Below are 11,644 nucleotides of genomic sequence, written 5' to 3'. Positions count from 1 at the left end.
CAGGGGCGGGGAGAACATAGACCTCCAGGGTGTATTGTCTATCCTACTTAGAAGCATCTGGAAGATGCTGAGATGACACGTCACAAGGGGATGGGAAGGAGAGTGGAGAGCCGGTGTCGAGTGGATCCAGAGTTTCTGTCTGGGGTAATGAAGAGTTTGGGAAATAGGCAGTGGTACAGCACCAGAGGAGCTAGGTAACAAAGAGGACCCTAGAGGGACGTGTGGATTTCGCTCGGAAGGGGAATAGATGAGATCTCCTGGGCAACGGACACACACACACACACACACACACACACACACACACACACACGCACGAGGGATCTGGTTGATCAAATTGGGGCTGGGACGGAATTGGGGCTGGGACGGAGGGGGAGAGTAATGAAAGAGATCTTGATAGAGGGGGCCATTTTGGTGCCAGGAAATTTCCAGGAAGCTACAAGGATGACCCCAGCTAAGACTCCAAGCAATAGTGGAGAGGGTACCTGAACTGGCCTTGCCCTGTAATCAGACTGGGGACTATCCTAATTGTCAGCATGGAGCCTTCTTCCAGTAACTGATAGAAGCAGATACAGAGATTCACAGCCAAGCACTGGGCTGAACTTCAGGAATCCGGCTGATGAGAGGGAGGAGAGATTGTATGAGCAAGATGGGGTCGAGACCATGACAGGGAAACCCACAGAGGCAGCTGACCTGAGCTAATGGGAGCTCACGGACTCTAGACTGACAGCTAGGGAGCCTGACTGGGACCAACCTAAATCCTCTGCACATGAATGACAGTTGTGTAGCTCGGTCTGTTTGTGGGGCCCCTAGCAATGGGACCAGAGTCTGTCCCTGGCGCATGAGCTTGCTTTGTGGAACCTATTCCCCATGCAGGGATGCCTCCCTGGCCTTGATACAGCGCCAGGAGCTTGGTCCTGACTCAACTTGATATGACATGCTTTGTTGTCTCCCATGGGAGGGCTGCCTACTTCTGAAACAGAGGAGGAGTGGATGGTGGGATAGATGGAAATTGGAGGGAAGGAACAAGAAGAGGGAGAGGAAACTGGTTGATATGTAAAATAAATGAAAAAAAAATTAAAAAATACCAAAAGAAAGTAATGGTGCTGGGGGTACAACAGTGTAATTCTCCTGCAAATACTTTAGTTAGCTTAAGACATGGATTTTTTAAAAATTTTTTCTATTATTTATTGTGTGTACAATGCCTACATGTATACCTGCAGGCCAGAAGAGGGCATCAGATCTCATTACAGATGGTTGTGAACCATCATGTGGTTGCTGGGAATAAAACTCAGGACCTTTGGAAGAGCAGTCGGTGATCTTAACCTCTGAGCCATCTCTCCAGCCCATGGATTTTTAAGAAATAATTCTTTATTTTATGTGCATTGGTGTTTTGCCTACATGTATGTCTGTGTGAGAGTGTTGGATCTCGAAAAGTAGTCAGTGTTCTTAACCTCTGAGCCATCTCTCTAGCCCCTAAGACACATATTTTATCACAATAAGTATCTTTCAGTGTGTGGGGGGGGTATGTGCACACTGGGGGTCAGAGGGCCACTTCGTGGAGTTGGTTCTTTCCTTCCACGTTTATGTGGATTCAGGCTTTCACAGAAAGTGCTTTTACCTGCTTAGCCATCTTGCTGGCCTGTTTATCACAATTTTAAGAATTTTACCAGCTGGAGAGATGGCTCAGTTGTTAAGAACACTGACTGTTCTTCCAGGTTCAATTCCCAGCACCCACATGGCAGCTCACAACTGTCTGTAATTCCTCTTCCAGGGGATCCAACTCCCTTACACAGTCATACATGTAGGCAAAACACCAGTGCACATAAAATACAAATAAATGATTTTAAAAAAAATGTATGCTTGCAGACTGAACACAATGGTACACCCCTGTGATCCCAGCACTTGGGAGACTGAGGCAGGAAGATTATGAATTGGAGACTAGCCTGAGATAGATAGCAAAACTTTGACTCAAAATATAATTATTTAATTTAATATAAATAGTATTATAAGTCCTAGTTCATAATCCTAGGTTCTTGGAAAGCTGACGCAGGAGGAGCCCTTGAGCTCAGCTTCAAGACCAATCTGGACAATACAGCAAGTCCTAGGTTTGAAACAAAAGCTACTTGCAAGGACGGTTTCCCAACCAAAAGGAAGCCTTCCCACAGCTTTGGAGAAAGGGGAGCATTTGAAGCTTGCCTCAATGTTTCTTTGATCACAGTAGGGACATGTAGACTTCAAAGTCATTTATAAAAGTCTAAGGAGGGTCTGAGCCATGGTGGCATGCACCTTTAATCCCAGAATTTGGGAGGCAGAGGCAGGCGAATCTCTGTGAGTTCAAGACCAGCCCTGTCTACAAAGGGTGTTCAGGACAGCCAGGGCTGTTATACAGAGAAACTCTATCTCAAAAAAAAAAAAAAAAAAAAAAACTAAAAAAACTAAACCAAACAAAAAAGTCTGAGGAGGGAGGGGGACAAGTGGGGGAAGGAGAAGGATTACCCACAGACAAGCAGGACCCTGGCCAACCCCTTTCTTATGGAGACACACCCTGAGGCCCCAGGGTTCTAACCCCTGCTGGCACCACACCTAGGAAAGCCAGAGTGCAGTGCTGAAGGCTGTAGTGTGTGTCTTCCTAGCATTCCCGCAGCCTGTGAGCCAGGTTCTAGCTCCCTATAGCTGCCTGTGCCCATGATGGCCCTGTCTCTCTGCCTCATATGCTGGCCAGGGCTGGAGAATGATGAATGACTTTCCAGGATCCCAGGGTGCCTGCTTCCTGCCTACAAGAGACCCCCACCCCATGTTCATCATCTCCGGTGCTGTGTTGGCTCCTAAGTTAAAGACAGTCCTTTGACTTCTACAGCCTGAGGATTGGCAGGGATGAACCGAGTGTCTGTCGCTATTGACCGAGGGTCCCTCCTTCCTCCAGGCTGTTTCAGGAACAGAAACCAAATACCAGGTGGGCACAGCTAAGACTTTATTGAGAAAGGAGACCCTAAAAAGAGGAGGTCCCTGGGACCAAGGCTTACCAGACATTAGAAGCCAATAATGACAGGCATCTGAGCCTCGTCTGTTGGGGACACAGGGGCAGCCTGGGAATCATCCACAGGGGGCACAGGGACAGCTTCTGAGTCATCCTCAGGGGGAGGGAGGGTCCCCTCGCCATCGGTCACTGTGGGCAGCACCTCGTATGTCACAGCCCAGTATTGCAGGAACTTGGCTCTCAGGTGCTGCTTCATGGATGTGCTGGTTATCGACTTAGTGATGTTCAGGTAGTTGCCGTTCTCCAGGGTATAAGGGTACCAGTGCGTGGGCACTGCTGAGTTGCCCATGTTGGGATCCCTACAGAGCGAGAAGAGACTGAGTGGGGGCTGAGGACTACAAAGAGACTGAATGTGTGAAATATTACTTTGACTATGGAAAGGTGTTACATTTGTTTATGTTGCGGGGTGTTACTTTAGCTGCGGGAAGGTGTGTTGTATTTGTTTACCTAGATAAAGATGTGTTGTTTTTTTCACCTTGCCTGCCTGCCTGGTTTGATAAAGAGCTGAACAGCCAATGGCTAGGTACTAGAGGATTAGGCGGGGGTGGCAGGCAGAGAGAATAAGTAGGAAAAGGAGGAGAGAGAGAGAGAGAGAGAGAGAGAGAGAGAGAGAGAGAGAATGAGAAGGAAGGAGAAAGGGAGCCAGCGATGGAGGGCACAGGAAAAGTAGGACATATAGAATGAAAGAAAGGTAAAAAGTCCCAAGCAAACTGTAGATGGAGAGAAACAGGTTGAATTAAGTTATAAGAGCTAGTGGGACAAGCAAAAGATAAGGCTGAGCATTCATAATTAATAATGTCTCCATGTCATGATTGGGGGCTGGTGGTCTGAGAAAGCCTGCTACAACTGGAGACCTGTGCTCACAGACAGCTCTACACAGAGACAGGCTGACCATCTGAGCCAACATTTTGATGCTCAGTCATGGTAAACATGAACTTAGCCTTGGGGCTGGGTCAGCAGCTCTTCTGCCCATGTGCAAATTGGTTACCAAGGTTTGAGGATAAGAAGTTTGCCCAAATGAGGGGCAGGGCCAGAGCCCAGGCTTACAGGGCCATAGGAGTCCTCAGGTTTGCTGCCCTTGGTCCTAGGCTCAACCCCACATCTTACCCACTCCTGGCAAAGTTGGTCCAGTAAGCAATCATGGCCTTGGAGACAGTCCTTTCTTGGGCCCGGTAGCCCAATGGAGTGGCGAAGGGTTTTCCAAAGACATACTGGAGGTCATCAGCATGGTCAGCCCCCATCCATTTGGGGTAGATGGGCATCCGTGAAGGGTGGGAAAACAGGTAAGAATAGGTATTGGCACTCCTGAGGGGAACAGAAACAGACAGATTGGTGGGGGGCTCCATGGGGAGGTAGGCCCTGGAGAGAGGCCAGGAGGAGCAGGGCAGGGACTGATGGACCCCCAAGTCTTACAAATTGGGGTATGTTTGTTTGAGACAGGGTCTTTTTATGTGGCCTTGGCTGACCTGGAACTTACTATGTAGACCAGACTGGCCTTGAACTCAGAGATCCGCCTCCTGAGTGTTGGGATTAAAACTGTGTGCTATTTGCCTAGTTCTCAACTGGAGTTTTGATGTCCAGGGAAAGAAAAGCTGCAGCCATGTTCATGGATCTGCAGTTTCATGGTTCATGGGTCCACTCTGCAAAATATTCAGAGGACTCTTCCCATAATTAATTATTTAATTTAATAATTAAGGATTTATTTCTCCCCGTCTGAATTCATATGTCTCACACGATTGGACAAGGTATATGCTTCTATTACCCATTTAATCTTGACTGATGTGTAGCCCAGAGCTAAATTCATTGCTCAGTTAGCCAAGAGGCCTTGGTCAAAGGCCACAGCGGTCGAAGCAGCCCTCTCTCAGGAGCCTCCTCCACATACCCCTTCCCAGAACCTCACTTGGCATGGGCTCTGTGCTGGGCCAGAGCCATCTCCGTGGGGATCAGGAAGAGGGCGTCAGTCTCAAAGGCCACCACTGTCTTCTTCTTGTTCTCCTGGGATGGGTCCTGGGCCCAAGACTCAGTGTAGATGCCAAAGGTGGCTTGGGCACCCTTAAGCCCCTTGCTGACAGTGCTTCCACTGACAAGCCTGTAGAAGTCCTCCCTGCATGGGGATGGGGGAAACGGACACTGGAAATGGTGGTGGTGGCAGGAGCATGTCTGTCTGCACTCACCCCAACACAACACCCACCTCCTCACGCTGCTCACCCTGTTAAGCATCCCCGCCTCCTCCCCCCTGCCTTGGGGCTAGCCTCCCCCTCCCCAAGCAAGGCCTGTTCCTTCCCAGGTATTATCAGGTACATGCTGCCCTCCCTTGCTCACTCTGTGATATCCTGTTTGGACTTATCGATGGCTGGCATGTCAACAGTAGCAAACAGGTGGCCGTCCATGTCGTTAGTGCCAGCTAGGTAGTCAATGTCAGCGGCATTGGCATACAGATTGATGGGGTCATCAGGGATGAAGTCTCCATCGACAACAGGGGTGAAGCCCAGGTAATACCAAATGGGGTCTGAGTGGGAGAGCCAACAGGTCCTTATACTTTTAAATGCCGGCCGGGGCCTTCTCTTGACCTTTTGTACTAAGCTTGACCTCTTTTTTCCTTTATCTGACCAGACCAGGCAGGGTTCCTTAGCCCCAGCCTCAGGGACTTTTGGAGCTACTGTTAGCTTGGGATAGGTGACTGTCCTATGTATAGGCTGTCAGCTTGTCCCTAGCCTAACGTGCTCGACATCAGTGGTACCCTTCCCTGGTTGTGATAGGCAGAACGTCCCCAGACTTTATCTCATGACCATGTGGAGAGTTCACTGCTCCACAGGCCGGCGGCGCTGTCTGCTCTCCTGCTTCAGTGTCCCTGTTCCCGCCCTCTTTCCTTGTGAACCTACACCAGGGAGGAGGTTCTAGTCTGCTGGCCACCATGTATGAGGTCTGCCTGCCCTCCAGGCTTGCCAGTTGGCCTGTGCACTGGCTCAGCAGATGGAGATCCTGGCTGTCCTTGGGCCCGGCTCAGTGAGGCTTCCTTCAGTGGCTCCCCAAACAAAACAGTTGGTTTGAGCGGCAGAGGTGCTCACAGGTCGAGCTTTTGCCTATCATGCATAGGCTCTGGGTTTGATCTATGATATAAGAGGACAAGAGGAACCGAGGGCACAAACGCTAAGACCGCTGGACTTCGCTTTAGAAAAGTAAGCAAAGAAAACAAATCCATTTCCTAGGCTGACAGGTTGCTTCTTCATGTTTGCTGGTAGCAGCTCCAGTCAGAAGGCCCAAACACCACAGGACGTATTTGGAAATTTGCAAATGATTGCCACATTAACAAGGAAGGTAGAGAAGTCCTGGGTCTGGGTTCACATATCTTCCTGAAACTATGTGTGGGTTCATGCTATCATGTTTTCCTTCCTTCCTTTCTTTCTTCCTTTTTTTTTTTTTTGTTTTAAGATTTATTTATTTATTATGTATTCAGTGTTCTGCCTGCATGTATCCCTGAAGGCCAGAAGAGGGCGCCAAATCACATTACAGATGGTTGTGAGCACATGTGGTTGCTGGGAATTGAACTCGGGACCTTTGGAAGAGCAGGCAAAGCTCTTAACCACTGAGCCATATCTCCAGCCCTCTTCATTCCTTTTTAATTTATTTATTTTTAGACAGGGAGTCTCACTATGTGACTCTGGCTGGCCTCTCACTGTGTAGACCAAACTGCTGGGATTAAGGTACATGCCACCACACCTGGCCATGTTTGGCTTATTAAATGTCCCTGGAGGAGAAGAAGAAAGATCAGTATACACCCCCCTTTACCACTGGGGCCTGCTAGAGGAAAGTGGTAGGAGGTTAGGAGCTCAGCCTTGCCTCACAAGGCCTCCCACCCCCAGCAGCTCACACTTACACTCCTGCTGTTTCAAGGGCAACCTGTAGGCCAGTGTCAAGGCCCGGGGATCTGTGACCTTCAGACACCCAGCCAACTTGCCAGTGTCGTCTGTGGGGCATCCCACCTTCTCGGCAATCTAGGGGATGCAGAGCGGGAGGTTAGAGGAAGCCATGGCCAGGCCTGGAACAGCTAGGGGCAGCAAAGGGAAGATCCAGGACAGCACGGCAATGGGAACGGCCCCCACCCTGGCTACTCCTGCCCTGCGGCACTTACCTTTTTGGCCCAGAGAAGTGGGTTCTCCTGGATGGCCCAGGGGCTCAGCGCCACGCCACTCTGACTGATGGCTCGCCGGATGAGGCCCTTGTTGTACGGGGAGAGGGTCTGCAATACCCAGAAGTCCTATCAACAGGCCATATCCGGACCAGAGATCCCAGCTGCACCCCACTCTGACCATTCTCCTAGGCCCCACTGGCTCCCTCCCGTAATCTTGGGGTCAGACTCTCCACACCAGAGGGTCCCAGACCTGCAGAGAGACACTGGCACCTCCGGCAGACTCCCCAAAGATGGTGATGTTATCGGGATCCCCCCCAAAGGCTGCGATGTTCCTCTTCACCCAGGCGATAGCCATGTGCTGATCTCGAAGGCCAAAGTTACCTGAGGGTATGGGGAGTATAGCCTTCATCAGGAGAGACCCTCAACTAGAGTTGGCGGAGGCTAGAGATGAGCGACCTGGGGTTTATACAGAGGGTGGCAAGTCATGTGAACAGGGGGAACCAGTCCTAATTGCAGTGACACCCTGGAAGAGTCCAGGATGGCAAACAATGGCTCTCCAGGAGGCTGAGCAGAAGTGGACTTGCAAGGGTGGGGAGGTCCAGGGAAATAAAGCCAGCTGGTGGCTCTGCTTGGGTCCTGCACACTTCCTCCTACTGTCTGTCTGTCCTTTGGCTGCCATGACTACTCGACTCTACCTCAGCCTCCCTACCTTGCTCTCCAGGACTCAGCTTGTGCCTCTGTCACTCTGTCCCTCGGCTTCTCTCATTTCCTGATGGCTGCCTAGAGCTCCCAGGTCTCACAGTTCAGCTCCTGTACCCCAACTCTCTGAAGAAGGTTCTGAGCCCTCCCATTGCCATCAGGGTAGAGAGTTTTGAAGTGTATCTGTCTGCTGGGTTCAGAGTTCACAGGGTTCAGCACGTTCACTATTGCAACCTACCTGGAAGGTTGGCGTCTCCGGTGCTAAGGAAACCCAAAGGTCCCACACGGTAGTTGAAAGTGACCACGATGACGTTACCCCGAGTGGCGATCTCTTCCCCGTCATACAGGTAGTTTGTGAGGAAATTGGCCCCATGGCCAGATCCCATGAGAAAGGCACCTCCATAGATCCAGATCATCACAGGCAGGTCCTGGGACACTGTAACAGGGGCAGACAGGGACTTCAGACAGCGGCAGGCCCACTCCCCAGTTAACTCATTAGCTCTGGTAGAGCAGATGTCAGCCCAGACTGCAGGGATCAGCAGTGGGCACCCCTCCTTGCCTCGGTCCTGATTTCAGATACGTTTGGCTTTGCAGCACCAAATGTACCCCACGGTAGAGTTTCAAGCTCTGGTGTAGGGGCTGGGGTGGGATCCTCTGGGAAACTGGGATCCAGACCTTGTTTCCTGCCCTGGGGCACCCAGATGTTGAGGTAGAGGCAGTCTTCTTGCCCATAGGTGCTGTCCTGGGTGAGGGTGGCCTGTAGGCATCGTTTCTGGAAGCTGTCGGCCTTCAGAGTCCCTACAGTGAGAGAAGGGGCAGGCATGAAGAGGACCAGCCCGGCCAGGGCCAGGGCCAGGGCCAGCCCAGCACCCAGCACCCACCTTGCCAGCCTGGGTGACGCTCAGGATTCTCTAGTGTCTTGGCGGTGGCAAAGGGGATGCCTTTGAAGATGTCAACAGAGTCACCACCCAAGAGACTAAGCTTCTTGTTGACGCCCTGCACGAAGCCACCTTCTGTGTACACAGAACCTAGCTGCAGGAGAAATGTGGCAGGGTTAGATGGGTTTGGGCATGGCTAGCCTGAACCCAGAGTGGCTGACTGAACAGGCTCCAGGGTGCTAGCAGGTCCCCTGCCAAGTGCTGGAGGGGATGGTTCACCCCCGACCCAATCCTGGCCCATCCTTCTGCAACTGCCTGAAGCCACTTCAGCCCATATTCTGCCCTTCTAGAATGAAGGTCTAGATCTCGGCTGAGTCTTTCTTTCTTTCTTTCTTTCTTTCTTCCTTCCTTCCTTTCTTTCTTTCTTTCTTTCTTTCTTTTTCTTTCTTTCTTTCTTGGAGCTCTGGTAAAGTTTTATTAAAGGAAAACTTCTGTTTTACCTTCCACCAGTCTGTTCTGGCATGCTTCTAATAATATCAGAGCCACTTGGGTCAAGGATAGCCGGCATGCATACTCTGTAATGTTTTCCACACACTGTACCCAATTCAATGTTATTGCCACTGTAGTGATGGACACCAGTTTTAGCCAACATAGCATAGTATTCTATGTCGGATTTCCTCAAAGCGGGGCAGTTGTTGGCGAGGATAACCAATTTCGCTTTGCCCTGTTTGATCATCTTCCGAGTCTGTTTGTATACCAGCACGTACTTTTCACTTTTCACCAACTCCAGAGACCTTTTCACCTTCTTTGCGACCACCATCTTCCTGCCTTAGGTGCGGGTTGGCCCCCAACCAAGACCAGCTGCCAAGACGGCCAGGGAGCAAGAAAGGCTCGGCTGAATCTTGGTGTGCAAGATGGGCCACAGCAATTTCCCCAAGGCTTTATGGCTGTCAGAGGGAAGGCCTCTCCAACTGCCAACAGTGGTGGATGCACAGTTGCTGCCAGAATGTTTCTGACATAGCCATGAGCCTCTGAGGACTGACTCTCCTTCCTCTACCTCTCCCCACGGCCTAGCTAGCTGGGCATGGAGCTACGTCCAAGTTCTCCCAAGACCAATCAGTATTATCACTTGGTGACTAGTCATTTTTTTTGTTTGTTTGTTTGTTTTGAGACAGGGTTCCTCTTTGTAACAGCCCTGCCTGTCCTGAAACTCAGAGACCCATCTGCCTCTGCCTCCTGAGTGCTGGGATTAAAGGTGTGGGCCAGCACCAGCTTAGCTGGTGTGTAGTCTTACCCAGTGGCCTGGAGGCAGGTACTCATTGGCCCACTGTTCCTGCAAACTGAGGTGCAGGGGCTTCCCCACTGGGAGTCATTCTGCTGAGACAAGGCTGCCCAACCTCTGTGCCAGTGCATGCCCCTCCCATCTGCTTGCATCAGTCCAGGACAATCGCAGGAGCAGCTCTGCTTACCTGGCAGCAGTGACAGTGTGACCTCCTGCTTCTCCCCTGCGCAAGGTTTCAGGTAGGGGGCAGTAGGTGGCCTGAGGCTGCAGGCCCAAGCTAGGACCCCAGGAGCCTATGAAGTTCAGGCCCATGAAGTCCCTACTATACTGGGTGAGGAAACTGGAGAAAGAGAGAGTTGGGGAAACTCCACAGACAATTGGGACATCTGAGGTTCCTTGTTTCAGCCTCCGGGCTACTGGGATGAGTCAGAAAAGCCAGCTTGGGGACGGGGGTTGTCACCTCTCAGTGTATCTGTGTGGTTGCGGTTGACCTGAGTGTCTGAGGTGGGGGCCCAAGGATGCAGGGATTCTGGCCAGTGGTTGTGTTTGCTGGCAGTATATCAGTGGAAAGTAAGTTCAGGTCCTTCTAACACCCCAAAAGAACTCTCTCGAGAAAGGTAATTACTTCCTTCTCATGGCAGGAGCCCAGAACCAGCACCCCAATTTCCAGGCTCCAGGGAGGGAGGGTGTTCTCCAGGGCTCAAGCCAGCACGACAAAGGCTGGAGCATGAAGGCGGTGGAAAGTGTGGTGAGGAGGGGGACCCCTGTCCAGGGATCTATGCTGTCTCCTGCATCTGTTGAGCTTTGTGACTTCCCCCGACACAAGGAGAACGGTGGTCAAAGGGCAGACTTGACAGGCACCCCAGAACTGGTACAGCCTCCTCCTGGTATTTGGAGAGAAGCCTTGCATACAGCAGGTCGGGTCCACCCCTTTCAGGAGGAGCAAGAAATGGAGGTTACTTGGGGAACAGGCCCTGATTTGGAACAGATTGAAATCTGCTCTGTAATGTCAGGCTAGCTGCTTCTTTCTCTATAGGGTTCCCCTAGAAAAGGGGAAAAGCCAGAGGTTGTGGGTAGACTTGCCAGATTTAGGCACACCAGAAACCACAAAGCAATAGTGGGCTTTTTAGTATGAATGCTCCAAATAGTGCATGATGTCCTTACACGCGAAACTGCTCCTGGCGTGTGATTCCAGTACAGTTCTGCAGGCTGCGCAAGGCTTCCTGTGAGCAAGACAAGCTGGGTGTGGCCCAAGCAGGACCAGAACCTGTGGTGCTAGTGCTGCTGAGCTTGCTGGCCACTTCTTCCCTTTCTGTGATCTCTCTGTCTTCCTTCCTCTAGACCCTGCCCCCAGTTTCCAGATCTTAATGCAAGACAGGTCCTCGGTCCCCTGCAGGGCTCTGACTTACCTTTGCAGCACAAGCTGCTGCCAAGCAGCAGGTGAGGCCAAGAAACAGAACCTCCAGGCGCCCCATGGTGAGTGGCTGCCCCTAGGCGCCCTTCTCTCCATTTCTCCTTTATTTATGGAGCTGGAGCCAAGGTCATGTGCGTGCATGCCATGTACTCAGATACACAGGTGTGGGATGATCCATTTCTCCCAGGTCAGGCTGGCCCCG

General features: G+C 51.3%; 1 protein-coding gene and 1 pseudogene across 1 annotated transcript; both read right to left on the bottom strand.

Moving 5' to 3' along the window:
• Positions 1-2,954: 2,954 nt before the first annotated feature.
• Cel (carboxyl ester lipase) lies at positions 2,955-11,587 on the bottom strand. The gene is made up of 11 exons (XM_048431866.3): positions 11,438-11,587; positions 8,750-8,900; positions 8,544-8,666; positions 8,107-8,304; positions 7,420-7,550; positions 7,170-7,277; positions 6,915-7,032; positions 5,360-5,546; positions 4,938-5,141; positions 4,145-4,342; positions 2,955-3,336 (listed from the first exon to the last, which is right to left on the bottom strand). Exons 1-11 carry the CDS (start codon positions 11,501-11,503, stop codon positions 3,030-3,032), a joined length of 1,791 nt encoding a protein of 596 aa, XP_048287823.1. The 5' UTR covers positions 11,504-11,587; the 3' UTR covers positions 2,955-3,029.
• Positions 8,908-11,411, bottom strand: LOC125398857 (large ribosomal subunit protein eL30 pseudogene; annotated as a pseudogene).
• Positions 11,588-11,644: the final 57 nt, after the last annotated feature.

This window comes from Myodes glareolus, chromosome 21, assembly GCF_982192425.1.
Source record: "Myodes glareolus chromosome 21, mMyoGla1.1, whole genome shotgun sequence".
NCBI classification, from domain to species: domain Eukaryota; kingdom Metazoa; phylum Chordata; class Mammalia; order Rodentia; family Cricetidae; genus Myodes; species Myodes glareolus.
Note: the sequence above shows the minus strand (reverse complement) of the source record. Positions and strands in the feature narration are given on the sequence as shown.

Coding starts and splice junctions, on each gene's coding strand:
- Cel (XM_048431866.3), bottom strand. CDS start 11,503: ATGGGGCGCCTGGAGGTTCTGTTTCTTGGCCTCACCTGCTGCTTGGCA. Junction 7,551..8,106: donor CGGAGACGCCAACCTTCCAG/GTAGGTTGCAAT, acceptor CCATACCCTCAG/GTAACTTTGGCCTTCGAGAT. Junction 3,337..4,144: donor ACCAACTTTGCCAGGAGTGG/GTAAGATGTGGG, acceptor CTCGCTCTGTAG/GGATCCCAACATGGGCAACT.